Raw genomic sequence first — 22,253 nt, forward strand, 5'->3', positions numbered from 1 at the left:
ACCTCTCTTCTTTAAGGCATAATTTTTTTTTTTTTTTTTTTTTTTTTTTGCGGTATGCGGGCCTCTCACTGTTGTGGCCTCTCCCATTGCGGAGCACAGGCTCCGGACGCGCAGGCTCAGCGGCCATGGCTCACGGGCTTAGTTGCTCCGCGGCACGTGGGATCTTCCCGGACCGGGGCACGAACCCGTGTCCCCTGCATCGGCAGGCGGATTCTCAACCACTGCGCCACCAGGGAAGCCCAAGGCATAATTTTTATGCTCATACTCATCTTGGCTGCTGGTACACATTAATGAACATTCAGTCCTTTAAGATGTAATGGATATGATGTGGGTGTCATGATTTGGGCTCCTTGCTTGTGGTGCCCTGGAGAAGCATGGGAGATCCTTAGCCTAGCTGGGTGCTTTGCTACCCTCAATCTCACTCCCACCCTGCTTCCCCTTCTATCAGCACTCCAGGGTTCAGGTCTGAGGGCTGCAATGGGCTACACCCGGAATCAAGCAAGCCTCAGTGGAGGTGCTGAAACCCTGACTATGTGATGGCACCAGAAAGCTTCTGAGCCATCCCATCCCAGCGGTGAGGAAGGCCACCCCATACCCAAGAGCAGCTGCGTGACATAATAAAACCTGTGGGCTCTGCCCCTTTACCTGGGTTACAGCAGCACAGGTGGACTGAGGTGTTTGGTGTCTGTGCTTACTTTGGGCTAGAATCCTATAAGTTCAGCAGGTAACACCAGTCAGCTAATGCTGCTCTGAAGCTTTGACTGACAGGGGTATGTATCTGATTAATTCAAAATGCAAAAATTTCTCACTACTTCATACGTGGCCTCTGACAGACAAATACGGCATCACAGGGATAAAGGAAAAAGCTCAGAAACTCTGCACAAGTTCTTGAGTTTGGGGCTAACAGCTCAATGGCTGTGTCCATACAGGGCAGGGCATTTGTTTTCTCTGAGTCTGTTAGTTCGCTAGGGCTGCCATAACAAATCCCACAGGCTGGGTGGCTTAACCAACACAAATCTATTCCTTCACGGCTCTAGAGGCTGGAAGGCCAGGGCTGGCTTCTTCTGAAGCCCTTCTCCTGGCTTTGCAGATGGCCACCCCTGGCTTCCCCTTCACACAGCCCTTCCTCTGTGCACGCGCATCTCCGGTGCCTCTCTCTGTGCCCAAATGTCCTCTTCCTGTAAGGACACCAATCAGATGGGAGTAGGGTCCACCCTAACTGCCTCATTTAAACTTAATCACCTCTTTACAGTCTCTGTCTCCGAACAGAACCACATTCCTGGGTACTGGGGATAAGGGCTTCAACATATGAACAAAATTCTCCCCCACAACGTCCCTGCCCATAAGAGGGACAATAATAAAGCCTACATCATGGGTTACTTTGAGGACAAAAGAAATAAAGAATGTGAAGGTGCTCAGTAAACAGCAATTAGGAATGTCCCTTATCACTGGGCTACTGAGAAGCTGGCATGCACGGGGAGGGGCTGTGGGAACTTCTTACTCGCCTCAGAAAGCAAGGATGCAACCCCACTCTGCCCTGCAGTGGGCCAGGTTTGGCCCCCATGTTCTGGACGGGTGAGTGGTAGCTGGCAGACTTGGCCTACCAAGCCAGTGGTAGGCGTCACCTTGGGCTCCTCTCCTGCCTCCAGATTTCCATGGAGATAGGCCACGTGCCCTTGGTGGCTCAGGAACCCAGAGCCCAACAAAGCCGGGCACTGATCAGCCCACCTAAGCTTCCCACTGGGTCTGGTCTGTGCAGATGAAAGGCTGCTCCCAGCTAGAGAGCTTCAAAGCCAGCTTAGAAGCATGGCAGCCTGAAAACAGGCTGGGGGTGGGGAGATGGCGATGGAGGGGGCTTTGGGGCTTCCTTGGGCACAAAAAGGTGAGTAAGGAAGGAAGGCTGTAACTTACCTGCCACGTTTCCACCTGGCCTTTCAAAGCACCAGGCCCTCAGGTATCCCAATCATAGCTTATCTGAAGGGTAATCTATGACCAGTGCTTTCCCTAGAGATCCTAACTCAGACACAGCATAAAGTCAGAGGGCTCCTTGACGGTAAATGGAGCAGGCAGGGGGCTCACTTCCTGGCGTTCTGTAAACCCAGCGTAAAGAACGTTCTACTGTGAGCCAAGCTGTGAAGCACAGAGCACGGGCTTTGGACAGACTTAGGTCAGAGTGCCTACTGTTTGGAGCTCACTACTTCTATTACTGTGGGAGAAGTCGCTTAGCCTCTCTGAGTCTGTCTTTTATCAGGAAAATGTAGGTCTAGTAACCTCACTGGCAGGGTTGCTGATGAGGTTTAGAAGTGATGCCATCCAGAGCCTGCACAGAGAGCACACAGAGGCTCTCAAGAAACAGAGGCTGTCATTGTGATTTTATGTTTCTTTAGAAAGGGTGGTCCTCAGGAAATTGTGTTTGCTACATAGTAAGTCCGTGGCTTTCTGCAGATGGTAATCAATGTAATCCAGAGGAGGTAGTCCAGGAGGAAGAGGAGGGAGAGGAGAAGATTGGGGGGGAGGGTAGGAAAAGAAAGAGGAGAAGGGCACTGAGGAAAAGAGGAGCAGAGATTCCATGACCTTGAGATTTTAGCGTGACTGTCCCTCCTGGCAAGAGAAGCATCCCTATTTCAACTTTTTCCCTTTAAAACAGGGAGCTTTTACTTGGAAATGAGTTCTTTCGTTCCTTTCCTTTCCCTGCCTTTGTGTTCGTGTGTGTGTGTGTGTGTGTGTGTGTGTGTGTGTGTGTGTGTGTGAGAGAGAGAGAGAGAGAGAGAGAGAGAGAGAGAGAGAGAGATACAATCCCACAACGGGCCTAGTGGCTTTCCCTTGTTCCTGGGCTGAGCAATGAGGATGCAGAGGAGGATCTGGAGACCTTACAGGCATGGCTTTGACACCCCTGGTCCAGCTGGGCACCCCTTCTGACGGGCATTTCCTTTGTGTCCTCGTCACACTGGTTTGCAGGTATCTTCCACTCCCAGGGGTCTGTAAAGCTCCATCAGGGCATAAAAGTGGCCAGAGGGTACTGAGTGGTCTTGGACTCTGGATGATGCAGATGGAAACGGGAAGGAAAAGCAGCCCAGAGCCACTGCTTTCTGAGGAGGAGAGGGGCTGCAGGGTGGAGGGGAGAGGAAATGTGTTGGCCCAGAGGGCAGGGGCCGGGGTTTCTGCCTCAGCTCTAGCTGTCTAGTTGTATGACCTTGGGCCAGTCACTTTCCTCCGCTGGGCCTATGTTTCCTTGATGGGGGGTGAGGGCATTCTATCCTTGAGTTTGGTTTGAGCTCTTCCAACAAAGGTGGAGGCTGGGTTTCCTGCCCGGCTGGGTCAAGAGTACGTTGGCAGCAGGCCTTGCCGCTTCTCACACCGTGCCGAAGACAGAACATTCTGTGCAGCCCTACACTGAGGCAAGAGGAAGGGTGAGTTTGTGCTCACAATGACCATTGTGGCTGGTTCCTGAAAGCCTGCTTGTGCGGTGGGGGCTCTATTCTGCGTGGCTTTCTCTTTCCCGGGTTTGGCAGGGCTCTGATGAAGGCTCGGTACGTTGGGGGAGGGGGGCTCCTAATCCCCTCCATGCCTAAGGGCCAGGTGCTTCAGAAGGGGAGGGGCAGTGTGCTGGTGGAGTTGTGTGGTGGGGAATTTCCCCGGAAGAAATGGTCTCCTGAAATGGCTCTGAAGGGAGGGTCTGACATCATCATGATGCCTCTGAGAAAGACCAAGAGTGAGAATATCCCATAAGGCATGGGAGGCAGTGGAGCTACAGGAATCTTGACCTGGTGGTCCCAATGAGGATATGAAGAGAATGACTGTTACTGCACACAGACTCCAGGCCAGGCCTAGAGCTTTGTCAGCTTTATTGTTTTTAATCTTTGTGACAACTCTGTTGGATAGACACTATTATCCCAACATAAAAAAAAAAAAATCTTGAGGCTCAGAGAGGTTGAGGAACTTGCTTAATGTCACAAAGCTGGCATATGGTAACGTTGGAATTCAAACCAAGGCCAGCCTGACCCCCCAAATAAGCTCTGAATAAAGGACTCAATGCAGAGACCAAACATCTTGGCATGGTGGGGCCTCTCAGTGCAAGGAAGGGGGCGTGGTGTGGGGTGATCCTATCCTCAGCTCCTCGCAGGGGAGACTTCTTGTTAAATGGAATGCCGACTCTCTTGGCCTGAAGGTGAAATACTAGTTGGTTTATTATCTGGCATTACTTTGCCCACTGAGCTCAAGAAGCTTCAATTCCACATACAGTGTATATAATAGAATCAATCAATTAGTGGTGAAATCTTCCAGTTCAACTCAAGCCTGAGTCTCAGGCATGACACACATAAGGTACATTACAGAGAGCTACACCCACCAAATGAATCACAGCTCAGAGGGACGCACACACCCAGAAAGGCAAAGCTAAAGGATAGTTGTGACTTTCTGGTTGTTGAGTCAAGATCAACCAGAAATAAGGAGGTAGCGGAGGGTACTGTGGTGTGAATGGAAAGAATGCCAGGTTTGGTATACTTGGACTTGGCTCTAGTCCCAGATCCACCAATTAGTGTGGGCTTGGACAGGTCAATTAACCTCCCTGGGCTTCATTTTTCTAATTATAAAGTGTCTCTCAGGGGTGTTGTACGGGACTGAAACGAGATGATGAATGCAAAATATTTCTAGCATATGGTGCTAAATTCAAGTAGGTGCTTAACAAGTGTTGGACGAATTGTCCGGAAAATGGGAAGAGATGCGTGCTGGCTGCAGGCCGGAGGTGGAAAAGACACAGGGCCCCGCTTAAGGCACCCATTCTGCCAACAGCAGCCACTGGTAATGGGGAGGGCTTTGGGGTGGAGGCAGACAGGAGAGGGGCTGAGCTTGTGGGCAGAAGAAGCGGGGACCCTGTTGGGTGGTTTGCGGGGAGGGAGGCATCATCCACACGGTAGTGTCCCCTTTGTCTGTCCCCCACTTCCTTTTGGCTTTTGTCCATTTTTCCTCTTGTGCCACTGACTCCTATTCAAGACCTCAGAGTTGTAAGCCTGTGTTCTGCACCAGCCTCCTAACTGGCCTCCTTGCTGCCAGTTCCTTTCCTTTTCCTTGAATCCAGACTGCGTGCTGCTCTCATCCTATTGCTCTTGGCTTAAAACCCTTCATCTCTTCCCATTATTCAAAGGATCATATACAAACTCCATGGCACATTGCTCAAGGGTCTCTACGTTTCCAGTCTTCCCCTTTGCTATTTCTGTGTGCTAATGCTCTAGTTCATGTGCCTCTTCTCTCATTCTGTCCTTTCCAATCCTTTCCAGCTTCAAGTACTGGCACACATGCATTCTATCTTGTTCGTTCATTCATTCATTCATTCAGTCAGTCATATATCAGATATTTATTGATCACCTCCTAGGTGCCTGGCACAGTGCTGGGCAGCTGGGGATTGAGTCCCTAAGGAAAGCCCCTCCTTTCCTTACTCCCCACGCTCTAACCATACTCTGTTTCTCCCACTCCGTGGCGCTTGCCTATCATGCCAGTGGTAACATGATCGTTCTACATATATTTCTTACATTAGACTGGGATCTGCTGGAGGTTGGAACCATGTCACACTGGTGCTTGCACCCTCTATAGCACCTGGAGCACTTGAAGGCAGGTCTGAATCAGCTCTACTGGGTATCATCTGTATTCTTCGGCCAGTCACTTAACCCCATTAGCGTCAGCCATAAAATAGATTAAATAATTAAATCATTAAATAGGCAACAGCTTGGCCCATAAATAAGTGCTCAGTAAACAACAGCCCAATACAAATTTATTGATTAATTAAGAAGATGAAGCACTTCTTGCACGACTTAAAAGCAGATCAAGAAGCACAGGCTGTGCAGAGCGTGTGGCCAGTATGGAGTTTTGCTGTGGGCTGGGTCTTAGGAGGTGCCAGATATTAAAGCTGCTACAGGGGAACAAGAGCTGGTGGTGGGTCAAGATGGGGCAAGCAGAAGAGGGAAAAATCTAAGATGTCTAGGCCTGCCAGACAGCCAGTCTAGAAGTTTCTTCTGCATGTGAAAAATGAACGTTTCCTTGGTTCTATTTTGAGCAACAAACCTCCTAAGGCAGGAATTCAGTTGGAGTTTAACTCTAGCTTGAACCTGTATGAGCAAGTTTCCCTCTGCAGATGTGGAAGAGCTTCCGGAGGCCCTATTCTGCCTCACCCACCCCTCCCAGTCTTGGCGGGGTGTGGGGGGGGGCACTCAGCTGGAGGCAGAGTCCTCCTGATTCACAAGTCAGCTGGGGAAGAATGAAGGATCGCTTCACTTGAACTTCTAGTAAACGCGGGTTGGGTCAGGGACAGGCAGAAATGGGGAGGCTGGGGTGGGTGGTCTGGTGAGTACAGAAAGAATTCCAGGTGTGAAATACTAGGACTTGGGCTCTAGTCCCAGGTCCTCCAGTTTGTGTGACCTTGGACTGGTCAATTAATCTCCCTAGGCCTCATTTTTCTAATCTATAAAGTATCTTCTTGGCATCATCCTCAGGGGGAGCAGCCAGGCCCACCAGTGCAGTGCTTTTCAAACTTGAGTAAGTGTTCCATCACCAGGGGATCTTGCGGACAGGCACATTGAGTTTCAGGAGGTTTGGCCTACATTCTGACACTCTCAGGTGATGCCCTTGCTGCTGGCTGTGGACCACGTGAGGTTCTAGTGCAGGAATGGGCAAACCACGGCTCGAGGGCCAAACCCAGCCTGCTGCTTGTTTGTGCAAATAAAGGGGGACTAGGACCCATTCGCTTGCATTGTGGTCTATGGCCGCTTTCACGCTGAGTGGTTGGAGGCAAGCAGTTGCAGCCGAGACTGCATGGCCCACAAAGCCTAACTATTTTAAGAGTTACTATGTGGTCCTTTACAGGAAAAGCTTGCCAACCTCTGCTCTAGTGGACAGAAGGCTGGCCTGTGTGAACTAAAAGACCTGCATTTCAGTCCGGGTTTGGCCAAGGGCCAGCCACTTCACCTTGATGGTTCTCCCTCTCCTTATCTAGGGAACAAAAGGATATCTAAATTTTGAAGAGACCAGTGATTCTGGGATTTCAGTACTACATAGAAAACACCATAGTTTCTACAGAAACAGGCATCTGAGAATCAGGTTGCGTGGCCTTGATTTGGAAGCTGCAAAAACACACCTAGCCTAACCCGCAGAGTCCAGCAGGCAACCCTGACAGGTACGGAGGGACTGCATGATGTAGAGGCAGCTGGGAACACATAGGGGCTTGGAGAAGGGACCAGTGAGGATGGAAGGCAGACCTCCTGGCCTCCTGTACAGGCTGATGCTGGCACAGCAGCTCTGGAACATTGCTCAAGAATATCACACACACAAATTTCATCCCATCAAACACGGTTCCCTATCTTACTGCTCCAGGTGCCCCTGACCCTGGGTGCTTTTGGTCAACTAATATTAATAAGCTCTTTCAAGGTCTCAGAGACCATGCCAGGCACAGGGATATAGAAGGAACTATGATATCTGGAGCCGAGGAGCTCACATTGGGTGGGAGAGACACCACGTGAGTAAATAATTACAGGAGAGTTCCATGAGCCGCTGTGACAGGAAATGCATGACTCTGGGTCTCTAGCTTGGGCAACAGGTGATGCCAACAACAAGGCAGGGAACGTGGGGATGTGGGCAACTGGCTTTAGAAGAAGGGGGAGGGTGTGTAAAGAGGGAGAAGAGAATGCCTCATCTGAGTTTGGGGCATGTTGATTCCAACGTGGGTGCTTGAGGGACTGAGTGACAAAGCTGTGATTTCCTGTGAAAAGCAGAGCAGAGTCTCTCTGTAGGCCTGCCACTGTTGCAGAGGAATGACTGGTGTGTTGCCATGGTTACTTCCCAGTGCTGAGAGGCGTCCCAGTGCACACCCCCCAAGTGCCCCCCAGGCTCTTTAGGGGTCCCTAGCCTTGCTCCATCTCAGCCCCTAGGTGAGACCTTGGCCAGAGAGACCTCTGTGAAATGCACACTTTTTAGGAACATTTCTATTTTTCAACCCGAATGAGCTGTAAGTGGCTGGAGATTGCTCAATACGACTGTCTTTCTGGTCAGATCTCCACCAAATACGAAAATTGGGAACATACAACCCTGGACAGCTCCTGAACCCAACTGGCCACTTTCTGTTATGGTTTCCTACAAGTGAGGAGAGAGCCCTGAGAAGCAATGAACTCATGTACTCGTGATTATACTATTGTCTCATCTGAGTTCTGGCCCACCACCTGGGAGGGTGGATCTGTGATGGCTGGATGGCGTCCCTTTATCTGGCTTTGGGATCCAGGGTATGACCCATGCAATTACTGAAGATCCACATGGGCACAGTGCACAGGCAGATTGAACCACCTGTGCCCGCAAAGTAGTGGTGTCAACTGACTTTGAAGTGGGAGGGTCTTCTTCTTCCCAGGTAAGACCCTGGCATCTGGGTGGCAGATTTGATGACTGTATGCTTTTGCCAGGAGGGCGCCTGTGTGAGTGTCTGCTAGTTGGTTTGAGTTCCAGGCTAGCGAGCCTATCTGTGAGCCAGGCAGTGGCTGGCTGGCCTTGCTGGGGTACTGAGTAGCCATGCGACTCTCCCTCTTAGCACTTATCACAGATCCTAATTACATGCCTATCTGTGGGATAGTTTTACTGAGGCCTGGTTCCCGCACTCCCTAATGGCTGCAGGCACTAGATCTGGTTTTGCTCATCAATGTGCTGTGGTGCCTGGCATTTGGTCGGTGTGTGTTGAATAAATGACAGAAAGCCTGTCACTGCTGCTGGGAAACTGACTCAAAATGTATATGCTACCAAAGGTCTCCCTGTTTTTGTTTACCAGGAATTGCAAAAATTATTACCTAGTGAAAGTCTGGGGAGATTTTGCCCTCTCTGTTTAGAATCTTGTCTAGGACACCCTGGTTGCAGTTTACACGGGGTTGACTAAGAAACCTCACTGAGGGTAAGGCAGCCAGCTCTGGGTGACACAGCCTCAAGGCTGCTGCTGGCTCAAGGCTGAAGGCTGGATGGGGGCATACACAAGCCTTAGACAAGAGTCTGAGAGCAGGTGTAGGAAATCTCCATCCAGGGTGGGGCTGGAGAGAACCAATGGCAGAGCTTCCAGGGTTTTGCTCCCTAGCCTCGGGGGGACTGATCTAGCTTGTGCCATGCATGCCCTTGGTGCTTCAAGGCTCGGCACCCTTACCCTCACCTGGCTTCACCGGACAGCCGCTCAGGTGGAACCTCCACATTGGCAGCAACAGCCAAACACGCTTAAGCACAGTGCCAACAAGTAACCCCAGAGTTGTGGGCTGTTTAAAGATAATCCAGACCAAATTACTGAAGCAGAAGTAAAGAAGTGAAATTCTAAATTTGGCCCTTTTCTCACATACTAAATACTCATCACCTTCCGCTGATCACTTAACAATTTTTCTGATTACTATTGATCAAGCGCTCACCACGTTCCAGGCATTCTGCTAAGTGTTCTACATGGATGATCTCATTTAACTCTCAAAACAAGGTGACTATGCTGATGGAGAGAGATTATAATTGTTTGCATTTTGCAAGTGTTGAAATGGAGGCTTGGAAAAATTCAATGATTCAACTAACATCACATGGCTGGTGGTGGGGAGGTCTGGGTCTTCTGGCTTCTAGTTCAATGGTCAGTCCCTTACTCTACACTGTCTCTCAGCTATAAGTCCTCCAGGCTATATTTGAATTACTTATTTGAAGACAGCCAGCACATCTTACTTATCAAATGAGTTTCTAATGGTTCCATGAAACTAAATTCTCAGTCTCACAAATACTTGCATTGAACTCTTTATAAGACTATTTTTGTTTTAAGATTTCTCTCTGAGGGTCTGCTCCTGTCCAGCTCCAGAATCTACTGCCACTATGCTCACAGGCCAAAGGCAAGATTCCTTCCCCCCACCCCTCCCTCCGACAAACATTTCTGTAGAACAACTTGAGCCAGGTAGGATGTTAGGCTTTGAAGGGGACACAGAGATAAGAACACATGCTCCCCATTTTCCAGGTACTGGCAGGAGAAAAATATGATGAGGATACACGAGCCTATGAGACAAGGCAACCCATAATCAGTGTACTGTCAAGACAGAAGCCAAATTAAATGCTCTAGGAATTTGGAGGCCAGACTCACTTCCAGAGGTGCCACCATAGGCTCTAGGAAGGAGATGGCCCTTGAGGTAGGTTTTGTAGGACCAAGTGTATATGAAGCCTTTCCCTGGACTGGAACATAAATGCTTCCTGTTTTCTGAGTGTCTGGCTTGTGCAGAACACATAGTAGGACCTCAAATAAATTTTCTAGTTGGACACTAGCCACTTGGGGCTAGGCTAGGAATCAGGGACTTGGTTCTGATGCAACCACTGCACATAAATTGTGTAAGTCCTATTGCTTTTCTGGGCCTCTGTTTTTCCCAACTACGAAATAGGGACATGGAGGGGAGTGGGTATAACCTTGCTCATGGGTTTCTGGTTAGGGTTAGGTTAAGTTAATACATGCAAAACTATCTGCAAGCCAAAATGAAATATAAATACCTGTCACTATTCTTACTGGTATTATAAAAACTAAAAAGAACCATTGCCCAGGTACCTCTCATTTATCCAATAACCTTTTTTTGGACTAATTACACTGGGTCAGGCACTGGGGAAAAGATGAATAATATCCAGCCTCCATCCTTGGAATTTGAAAGGTCTAGGAAAGGAGGCAGTAGGTACAATTGGTGGTATAGGTTTCATGTGCTAGGGCAAAGCCTGGGCCGGAGTTTGGCAGGATCTCTCCTCTTTCGTAGTGATAGTGCAGATAGGTGGCAATGCTAAACCTAAGAACTTCAAAATCAGGAATTCAGCTGGTATGCCCCAACATAACATCGTGTTAAAGGTGAGGAGAAAAGTTATTTTAAAGTTTGAGCTTATACTATGTTCCAGGCACTCTGACATCCACCATCATGACAAGCTAGGTATTATTATGCCAATTTTACAGATGAGGAAGCTGAGACTCAGAGAGGTTGGGTAACTTTCCAAGGTTTATAAAACTAGAAAGTGTAAAGCCTAAATTTAAACCCAGGTCATTCAACTGCATGCAAGCTTGGTGCTTTTCCCACTTCTTGCATTCTAATCAGCCAATGGTTTTATAGAACTCATTCCACGCTAATCTTGATTGACCTTCTTTCTTGGCTTGCTTTTCCAAGGAGAAAGACTGACCTGTGATGAGATTTGACAGTAACATTTTCTGTTGTCATTTCCTTTAACACTTCCTATGATAAACCCCCACCCTCCCACTATTCTCTTCTGACCTCTCCCTCACCTCCAACCCCAGTGAAACTGCCAAGGAATAACGAATCCCAGCAAATGAAGAGCCTGCAGAGAAAGATCCCTACCTTCTCAGCCACTGGCCTATAAACTGAGACAAAACACACCAAAAGAAGGAAGAAACCTGCCATATAATTCTGTTCAAGGAGCCCACTAGACCAAAACCTGGCCATGCCTTAATTCTGTGGAGCCGTAAGCAACCTATGCTCTACAGGAACCTGTATGATTGTCAGATTCGCCTATTTTACAGATAATGAAAACTGAAACCCAAGAAGTTGAAAGGACTTGCCCAACATCATACACTAGTGAGAGGCAGAGTCTGGACTAGAACCCAGGACTCTTGACTCCCAGGCCAATGTTTTTCCACTTTTTAAAATGGGTTGCCTCTTTAGCGTTTCCTCATTAACATCTCATCTTAAAGGAGATCATGGCCCTTTAAGAAAGAGCTTTCACTGTAGGTTCCTTCTCTGCAAAGCCCAGAAGCCAAGACTCCCTCCTCAGCCTCTGCTCTGATCAGCTCCTGTCCTCATCTAAAGAACAGGAAGTAGCTGCATTTTTAGCTCTGAAAGCATATTCTTGGGGTGGGAAAGGAGGATTTGGGGAAGATTGTTCCTGTACATGATGGTCATGAGCGATCAGCAGACACACTACTCTTGCTTGAAGAAGGGGAAGATACACGGTAAGACATAAAATGGAAGATGATGATCGTCCTTGAGCCCCAACCAGAAAACATCCTCAGCAAGAGCATCCCCCAGCCCCTGCCTGAGGGGAGGGTGATTCTGCCCTGGTTCTGCTCTGCCTGGATGCCAGAGTGGCAGCTGGGGTGGGAACACTGGGGTGGGAAAGTTTGCAGGAACTTTCTGCAACTTCCAATGCTTCCCCCACCCTCTGCTAGCACCCACAACTTCCCCTGCCAAGGGAGGAAGGAGGAACACATTACTCAGTTTAATAATTTATACAAATTGAAAAGTTTACTCTGAAATAAAGGGGACTTAAGAGGGAAGCAGAGAAAAAAAAATTCCTGAGTCTTCTCTTAAAGAACACAGGTGTAGAGATGACCCCTCTCGATGACCTTGCTTCAGAATACGACAATCTGATTGTTTAATAGGTAGGTCTGAAATAAGCCAGTAACCATTCCCTCAATGGTTGGCCAAGTTTTGTCTCCTTCTACTGGTGGGATCACATCCAGCCTTAGGACTAACCACCTGGGACATCAAAGAACCCAGACCCAGATTCCTGGACACTTGTCTATGTCAGTGGTTCTCAAACCCGGCAGCCCATCAGATGGTCTGGGGAACTCATTACAAATTTAGGTTCCCAGGAACCAAACCAGAGATTGACTATGGAGATCTGGCTGGGGCCCAGGACTTCATTTTCGATAGGCAGGTCTGGTTTAAAAATCAATGATCTGGTCAATCCCAACCATTCAGTCATCAAAACTCTTATACCAGATGCTGGTTTTATGGCAAAGAAAACCGACGTCCCCCAAAGTAGGTTAGTGCCAGCGCTTGGATTTGAATCCATTCTCCTGCCTCCTCAGGTGGGGTCTCTGCCAAAGCCCTCACATACGGCTTCTCCCCACACCCCTACTCTGGCTCACCAGGCCACTGAGAATCCCTGCGGATCAGCAGGGCCTGCTCATCCAATCCACAGAAGAGGCAGAGCTGCCAGGAACTTTGATTGAGGCCCGTCTGGTTCGCTGGCGGCGGTGGCTGGTAAGGAGTAGGGCTGAAGGTAGTTTTACGGGCACCCTCAGAAAGCTGTGTCCTGTATCCTGGTGGGTAGCTGATGGCCTCTGAGGCACACTACCCAGTTGTTCCAGGCAGGAAGAGTCGGCTCATGGCAGGATGGCAGAGGCAGACGGAATGAGGGGGCAGTAAAAGAAGATGAAGTCTGGACGTGACAAGAGGCCAAACCATCTAGGACCCTCTAGGCCACATGAAGAGCTTTAGCTTTCAATCTGAGCCACTGCAGGATTCTGAGCAGGAGACTGGCATGGACAGGCATATTTTCCCAGGGGCATTCTGATGCAGTGGTGAGAAGAGACTGTAGAGGGTGAGGGAAGAAGCAGAGAATCCAGTTGGGAGGGTTTGCAGTAATCCAGGGGACAGCTCAGACCAAGGTGGTAGGAATCTTAGATGTTTTTAAAGAGTAGAGCTAACAGATTTTTGGATGGGTTGGGTATGAGATATGAGATAAAAGGGAATCGAGGATGGTGCCAAGTGTTTTGGCTTAAGCAGCAGGCAGGTTCGAGTTATCGTCAACTGAGATGGAGAAGGCTGTGTGGGTGGAGAAGGTTTGGGGGAGGGACGTCAGAGATCAGTTTAGGACTTGCTGAGTCACTGGCACTCACGTGGTATTTAAATAAAGTCTCACTACTCGATGAGATCATCAAAGAAGTGAGTACAGACAGAAAAGAGAAGAGGGCTGGGGACCCTCCCACATAAAGAGGTTAGAGAGATGAGGACTCAGCAAAAGAGATGAAGAAGGAGTGACCAGTGGGAAACCAGGAATGTGTGGAGTCCTAGAAGCCGAGTGGACAGTGTTTCCAGGAAGAAGGAGTGATCAGTCCTGTCAGATGCTGCTGACAGATGAAGCAAGATCAAGATTGAGAACTGACTATTGGATTTAGTTACTGAAGGACACTGGTAACTTTGACACAAACAGCCTTTGACTCCTAACCTCATGGAGTCCCACAGTTTGACTACTGACTGTCATTTAGGGCTCCCTTATTGTAACTTTTCTCTTCTCAATTAGGTTATTAAACATTGCAGCATCAGGGATGATGAGTCAGTGTATCTCCGAGTTCTTGTAAGGCTGTAGAAGCTTCTAGAGCCTGCTGTAGACCCCTAATACAGTTTGCTGCCAGACCCGCCTAAACATCCCTCCCACTGACCTAGAGCAATTTTCCTCATGCTTGGCTTACCTTGAACGCAGAATTTCAGTTCCTTGGGGTCAGTGACGACCTTCCTGCTTTCCCAGATCACAGCCCGGTTCTTCTTGGTTTCTCCCCAGAGATTGGTGCCACCGTACATGCTGGGAATGTTGAGAATAGCAATGCCTTCAAGGAAGATGCTGCTCAGGTCCACCCCAACTCCGTCACACTGAGGGGCAGAGAGAAAATTTCATCCGTTAGTGTCCTCAGTATATCCCAACCCAAGGTGGCCTGCGTGCGTGTGTGTGTGCGTGCGTGCATGCGTGCGTGTGTGTGTGTGTGGTGCAGGCTCTCATGGAGAATGTGAAAGGCCGTCAGCCACCAGCCAGCCTCTGTCAGAAGCTGAATCTTGGGCAACGTTGCTCAGGCCTAATGCTTTGGCCACTGCAGTGGGATGAAGGAGGTCCAGTCCTGGTCAGCTCTGGAGAGACAGCACAAAGCTCCAGGAACCGTCTATAGATCTAGAAGGGCTTTAGCTATGGTTCAGAAGACAACTGCAAACTGTTCTCCAGTCCAACCTCATTATTATCAATCTTGCCTCTCCCTAACCATTGTGAAGATCTGGTAGAGCATTGAGTCCAGAACCTAACACAGCATATTCTCAACAAATGACAGAAAAGTTTCATTTTACCCCTTCTTATTTTACCCCACTTGTGAGAAGTATAAGACTTTAAGATTTGGATGGCTTTCAGAATTTTCCTGTCTCCTGTATCTCTATCGTAAGTGCAATTTTGGCATATGTGCTTGCTGATGTAGCAGAGTTTCTTTATCCAGTCTCTACTACCCGCATCACCGCCAGGTACAAAAGGCCAGTAGGCTCCAATCTGCCTGTCTCACATATCTATAAAGTCAGCCTACTTTGGCATAATGCTTACCAATGCAGCAAAAAATATATTAGCTCTGATCCTCGTTCCTCAGGATTGGAGGTAGTTTACTTCATTTACAGAAGAAAACATTACCCAGAGAGGTAAGCTAAGTTATCCAAGATTGCACAGTTGATAAATAACAAGAGCAGGGATTCAAAGTTGGGGAATCTGACTACAAAGCCCAAGCTCTTTATCTTGCTTATTGTGAGGCAAGAAAAAAAATCAAAAGCATGCAACAAAAATCCACTATCTTTGAGGTTACCAACAAATCCAAACTTCCAGAGATTTTTTAACAGATGAGTAATAGAAAGGTAGGGCTTGTTGCCATTCATTCTGGCATACTTCCTGATTTCTTTGCAGCTCTCAATTTATCATATCTTATCATCGCCATGACTTGTCTCCCCAGCTACAAAATGGTAGAGAGTGAGCTTCTTTGGTGACTGGGAATTCCTTTCTTTATTAGGAAGTTCTGATTATTTGAGAGGTCTTTTAACGTTGAACCTGATTCTCTTCCTTCCTGCTTCCACCCATTGGTCTTATTCTCCCTTCTGAAGTCAGACAGAATGAACCTCCTTGTCCTCCATGGAAGTGCCCACTGGGTACACGATGATGTGCACACACCATCATCAGCATCATCATGCATATGCATTAAACATTGCCATTTGCTAGGTAGGCTTTTATACACATCTCATTTATTACCTTCATAATAATCTTATGAGTTAGTTACTAGGATTACCCTCACTGTACTTTTGGGGAAACTGAGGCACAGAGGCGGTTAAGTAACTTGCCCAAAGTCACACAACTTACAAATGCAAGTACACAGATTGACGGCAGGCTGTCGGAGCCTCTGTCGTACCCACTCTTTTCTCTCTCTTCCCTCTCACACCACCATTTAGTTGTGCCTCTGGGTTGAGCACTGTCAACTCTCTGGCTCCTCCTGTGGGACTTGCCCCATTCTGTACACACTACAGTTTGTTACCGTCCTACTCCATAAAGTCCTGGCACTGAAAAGAACACCAATGGCAGAATCTGATGGCACAGGCGGCAAAGGCACCAGCACTTCCTGGGGCTGGGATCCCCTAATATTATCACGCCCCAGAAATGAGATAATGTGGGGAGCCCATGTAGAGGCTCAGCATGTCCCCCATGATCATTATCCTTATTGTTAAATACGATCAAGTTTGCACTAGCTTTTTTATGAGCAGCTACATGATGACTGAATCACTTCAGCTGGAGTGGGTGGTCATCTCAGGCACTCAGGCCCTCATCCCATCATCTACTTCTCAGCCCACTCTTCCCCATCCTGAACTTGTGTGGGTATTTTAAAATAACTTAGACAGAGGGTTTTGCACTTATTTAAGTTCATCTTTCAGCCCAAGCCCCCACCAGTCCATCTAGTTTATATTAAATCTTCATTCTGTGACCCTATGCAATAGCTCTCCTATTATTTGGAGATTAAGTCCATTAATACACACATATTAAGGGCAAATCAGGGAATAAGCCCTCTCCTTGGTCAGTTTAACACACCAGATATTGTGCATTAAATGGCCCTCGGGGTGTGGCTGCCTTATCAGGGCTGCATCCTCTGAACAGGACTGTCACCCAGCCCACTTTTCATTACAGTGTGGAATCATGGAACTCAGAGATGAGAGGGACCCAAGAGAACATGTCCTATCTTTTATCGTTGAGACCCAGTGAGGTTAAGGATCTTGCCTGTGGTCACCCAACTTATTAATGGTGGAGTTAGACTAGTATCCAGGTGTTCAGACCTCAATTCTGTGCTCTTTCCACTAAAACATAAGACATTGTGCTGAGATCAAATAGCATTTCCTAAATAACCACCCTACAACCTCTATCAGAAAAGGAACAAGAGAACTCATATGAAGCCTCTAATATCTGTAAAGGGCAAGTACTTGGTTAATTCTTTATTCCAGAATTTTGCCAGGGGTTGGGATGAAGTATATCAGTATGTGGTTTCCAGAATGTATCCTTTACTAATTTTTAAAAGACTGGGACATTTGTCTGTTTGCCTCTCATTGGTTGGAACCCACTGTTTTTCTGGATTTGTCAAAGTGGTCCCCGAATGCCATCTATAGGTTTGTCCAGCAACTTGGATTCAAGTGTGTATGTTTTCCAAGGCCAGTTCTCTACTGCTCAGCTTTGGGCTCTGATACCCACCTTTATAATCTGTTCTTCCATTTTTGGTTAAGGTCACTCTCTCTCTGGAAAAGATTTTTAAAAACTCTTTCGGAATGTCAAAGTCCTAAAGAGGTATGCTTTCCATGTTCTTTTTTGCTTCAAACATTGTCTAACATTCTGCTTGGCCTTCAGCTTGTCCAAAGCTAGGCTCACAGGTCTGAGTTGCCTTGTGCCTTTATACCTGGTTGCATGCTCACACCCTGTCTGTGAGTATGTGTACAACCCTCCAAAAGCATGGGCTGAACCCAGAGTTCCTTGTTGCTGTCATGGTGATTTTTTTTTTTTAAGCTCTTTGCTGCTTTCTTCTTGATAGAATTAATGAACTGTTAGGAATTTATTTTGGAATATCTTCCATCCCTTTGTCCTTTATACATGTATTCTTTTTTAAAAAAATATTTACTTTGTTGCGCCACGTCTTAATTGTGGCAGGTGGGCTCCTTAGTTGCAGCTCGTGGGCTCCTTAGTTGTGGCTCACTGGCTCCTTAGTTGCGGCACATGGGCTCCTTAGTTGTGCCTTGCTGGCGCCTTAGTTGCGGCATGCATGTGGGATCTAGTTCCCTGACCAGGGATCAAACCCGGGCCCCCTCCATTGGGAGTGAAGGAGTCACATCCACTGTGCCACCAGGGAAGTCCCTTTACACACATATTCTTATTTAGGGATTTATAAATAAGTCAGACTTATTCTCTGACTTATTCACTGGGTCAGACTTTTCTCCAAATTCTGAAATTAGCTTTGCTCAACTCTGTGCCCAGCATTGAGTTCTTGAACCCTTATCACCTCCTAGACCACTCAGTCACTTTCTCTGTTGGTTGTAGTTACTTCTGCATGACCTCAACTTATTCATTGTTGGCCAAAATGCCCCCTCCCTTCTAGAGGTAATAATAATAATACTAGCAGCTATTTGACAAGAGCTTCCTTGTGCATTGTGCTGGTCCTTCCCTTACATTCTCTCTTGGGATGCTCACATGAACACCGTGAGGGAGGCACCATTGCTACCCCCAAGTGACAGGGTCTCAGAGGGGTTAGGGTGCTGGCTTAAGGCTACACAACTTCCCCTCTACAGGCTGGCAGAGCTCGGTTGCAAACCCAGGCAAGTCAGATGCCAGATTCTACTCTGGAGACGAAAGAGTCAGTGCAGCAAATTGGGACTTTTGCTGATGCTAGACTTGTCGCAAAATTAAACTTCCAGCTGTTGTTTGAATAATTGAAATCTCCCACTACTACTCTGTATTGTAGAGTACTTAGAGCAGTGCCTGGCACGTCAATGTTCGTATCAGCATTATATCTTGCCTCTGTGCCAGCTTTGTGTTAAAAAAAAAAATGTAAACCATTAGTACAGCACAGTCCTGGGCACACGGTATTCCATAAAGTCACCTTTCTTCCCTACTGCTGTTTTAAGTGTACTCTGTCCCCTCCATCTCTAGTCATAACAAGCTAGGAGTGTTAGTTATTAACTTGGTAAGCCGTTAACCTCTCTCTGGAAGAGCAAACAGTCCTCACTCTGCTTTATGATAGAATGTCCCCTTCCCCCACTATTTCACTGAGTCATAGGTGGACTGGGGCGAGTAGAAGAGGTGGGGGGAGCCTGGGGACTGTTGGATGTAGCTGCTCCCCACCTCTGGAATGCACCTATTTGAAAATTGAGAGGCAGTGCCTTGTCTTGGAAGGAGCATGCCTGGGATTGGAGACAAAGAGATATGGGTTTAAATCCGGGCTCTGTCACTTGCCAGCTGTGCGATCCTGTGTTGGTTCCTTAACCTCTTTGAGCTTTAATCTGTCATCTGTAAGATGGGGTGGGGATGGGGAAATAACATCTCCGTCGAGGGTTTGACTGATCTCTGGAAGACAGCAGCATTCCAAAACTGTCTGCATTGTTATTACAGTTAATAATAATATTACCTGTGCCATGAGGCATTTTTCAGCCTGAAATCATTCTCCCCCTACCTGAGATCTTGCTGGGAAGCATTTTAATGGCCCCTTGGCCCAACTCATGCTAGTGGGAGCCTTGCCTGGCCATACCTGCATGCCCATTCTCCACGCTTCTTGACCTAGACACCACATACTGATTTCTTTCAGAACCCCAGGGCTGCTTAAGGCTCAGGAAAGGTAGAAAGTTGCCGTGCTAGATCTGGGAACGTGGAGCCGAGAGAAGTACACTGTAGGCTTAAATGGAACACCGGCCCCAGGGCCGCTCCCGGCGGGTTCCTGAGCTAAATCTTCCAATAGTTCCATGACGTCATGGGGTCCCCCTCCCCCTGCTGGAACCCGGGTGAGGGGCGCCTCCCGGGGAGAGCGCAAGGAGGACGGCGGTCCCTGTGCGCACCATTGGCCATCGCTAACCTAGGACCGGGCTGGCAGGCTCGCCTCTGAGCCGAGGCTGCGCTGCAGCGGAACCCAGGTATTTACAGCCGGGTATGGGTCGAAACAGAGAGCTGTTGTCCCCGGCTTGCCTGGCAGCAAGCTCGCACACGCCCCAAGTTGTGCTCAGAGTGGGCGCGGGCTGCGAGGTGCCGGACGCGGGCCGCCCGGGTCCGAGGCAGCAGCGCTGCAGGCGCGGGGTGGGGTGGGGTGCATCCAGGCCAGCCCGGTTCCTGCCCGCCTGGAAGCCGTTCAGGAATCTGCCGGAGCCCAGGCCGGGAGGCGCCCGCGCCCGCCTGCTCCAGGCCTTGCTGCGCCGGCCGCAGCAGTCGGCAAGTTCAACAGTCGTCCCCACTTGCGACGACAGTACCCATAGTTCTAGTTTCCTTCTAAGCCAAGGGATGGTTGGTTTGGTGGAGGGCCGGTGGGTAGTCGTATTCAGCCCATTCCCCCAAACCCCTCCCTCATCTCTCAGATCCTTAAAATCTCCATAATTCTGGGCAGAACTAGGACCCGCCAAGTTCTCCGTGCTCTCTGAGGGGCAGAGAGCCGAGGAGGTGAGAGCGGCCAGTGGTGCTTCCCTGCCCGGGCCTCGGGCTTTTCCGAGCCCTGGGTGTGTACCTGCCGGCCTCGGTGACCTGAAAAAGGCGGAGGATCTGAGTGAGGCCGCCTCCATTTCAGCCCGGACGATCCTATTTAGGAAGGTCCTCAGAGAAGGAGATCCCATAATTTATTTGATGACCTGTTTCAGTTTTTAGCTACTAGGAAATTCTCCCGTCTTCTAACCTCGATTCACGGTGCCACGGATTACACTGATTTTCTCCAGTTTAGAACGCAGGTTGTTTTGTTTCATACTCCTGCCATTGGGCAGTGTCTGCTCTCTGGAATGACCTCTTCCAGGCCAGATTATAAGGTGTAACCCAGGCCTCGATGCCTCTGGGGGCATTTGTCCCCTTTCAGCTTGAAATTTTCTTTCTTGGGTTCCCTGCCTCTGCGTTATCTTGATTGTCTCTCCCATCTTTGATGACTCCTTCCTGGACTTTCTTTTTAAAAATCGTTCTATTATGGATATTTTCAAACGTGTAGGAAGATAAAATAATAAATCCCATGTACCCCAAATCTCAGCTTCAGCAATTAGCAATTCACAGCTAATCTTATTTCAACTCTACCCCAGTTCATTTGACCTATTTTATAGTAAATCTCTGATATTCTATCATTTCATCTATAAATACTTCTGTATGTATCTCTAAATGATAAGACTCTTAAAGAATTATCTCAATTCGCTTATCACTCTTAAAAAGTAACAATAATTCTTTAACATTGATAAATAGCCAGTAATTGTTCAAATTTCAACAGTCTCATTTGAAAAAAAAATTGTTTTGTCTGAAAGGCCTATAGATTGAATTTGGTTGATACGTCTTTTAGGTTTCTTCTGATCTATAAATTCCCTGTTCTTTTTTTTTTCTTGCTGTATATTTATTGAAGGAAATGGGTAATGGGTCATTTGTCCCGTACAGCAGAGCAAACTTTAACGTGCATACGAATCACTTCAGGATGATTAAAATGCAGATTCTGATTTGGGAGGTCTGAGGTGGCCTGAGACTGCATTTCTGCATCCTCCCTGGTGATACTGAGGTTGCATATATGATGGACCACACTTTGAGAAGTAAGGCCATGTAGCATTTTCCAGATTCTGGATATTGCTGATTGCATCTCTGAGGTGTTTTTTAAACATATTCCCAGCCTATCTGGAGGCTTGATCGAATTCAGTGTTGACATTTTGGCAAGAATACTCTATCAGTATATTTCCTATTGCATCTCATCAGGATGCACCTAGTTTACTTGTCTCATTTTTTGGTGATGTTCAGGTTGGTTAGTGGGTTCAGGAGTCGTCAGCCAGAATCTTCCATTATAGAGTTCTTAATCAGTGGATGATGATCCTTGTCTGGACCCATTATTACAGTCCTTTAGTGGTAGGATACACTTGAGGACACCCTAGCACCCTTTCTGTGCTCTTCTTCCAAATTTCTACAAATGCCATTTTCTCCATGAATTCTTCCTTTCCATTCTCCAAAAAGGATCTCTCTCTATCTCTCATCTCTGCATCTGTGTTCTCATGGAATCAAAGACCTGAAGAGTCTTGAAAGATCATTCAGTCTAATTACCTTATTTTACAGATGAGAAAAATGGAGGTGAAAGGAATGGTCCATTGCCACATAGCTAATCAGAGTCATCAGATCTGGAATTAGACCTTTGGTCATTTAAATTGGCAACCAAGAGGACATGAGTGGTTTTGTAAAGAGGAATTTTGGGGCCTTCCCTGGTGGCGCAGTGGCTGGGAGTCTGCCTGCCAGTGTGGGGGACACGGGTTTGAGCCCTGGTCTGGGAGGATCCCACATGCCGCAGAGAGGCTGGGCCTGTGAGCCACAACTACTGAGCCTGAGCTCTGGAGCCTATGAGCCACAACTGCTGAGCCCGCGTGCCACAGCTGCTGAAGCCTGCGAGCCTGGAGCCCGTGGTCTGCAGCAGGAGAGGCCGCCACAGAGCGGCCCGCTCACCGCAACGGAGAGTGGCCCCCGCTCGCCACAGCTAGAGGGGGCCCGTGCGCAGC

The 22,253-nt window shown here is 48.1% G+C and overlaps 1 protein-coding gene across 8 annotated transcripts in view; it reads right to left on the reverse strand.

Annotated features, from left to right (window-relative positions):
- Nucleotides 1-22,253, reverse strand: part of DGKG (diacylglycerol kinase gamma) — a 216,003-nt gene that overhangs the window by 31,928 nt on the left and 161,822 nt on the right. For all 8 annotated transcript variants that reach the window (XM_067034176.1, XM_059063714.2, XM_067034174.1 and 5 more), the window contains one exon: nucleotides 14,210-14,387. In XM_067034176.1, coding sequence (XP_066890277.1) covers nucleotides 14,210-14,387 — 178 coding nt within the window. The remainder of the gene's footprint in view (nucleotides 1-14,209; nucleotides 14,388-22,253) is intronic.

Source organism: Kogia breviceps, chromosome 5 (genome assembly GCF_026419965.1).
Source record: "Kogia breviceps isolate mKogBre1 chromosome 5, mKogBre1 haplotype 1, whole genome shotgun sequence".
In the NCBI taxonomy this organism is placed as follows: Eukaryota; Metazoa; Chordata; class Mammalia; order Artiodactyla; family Physeteridae; genus Kogia; species Kogia breviceps.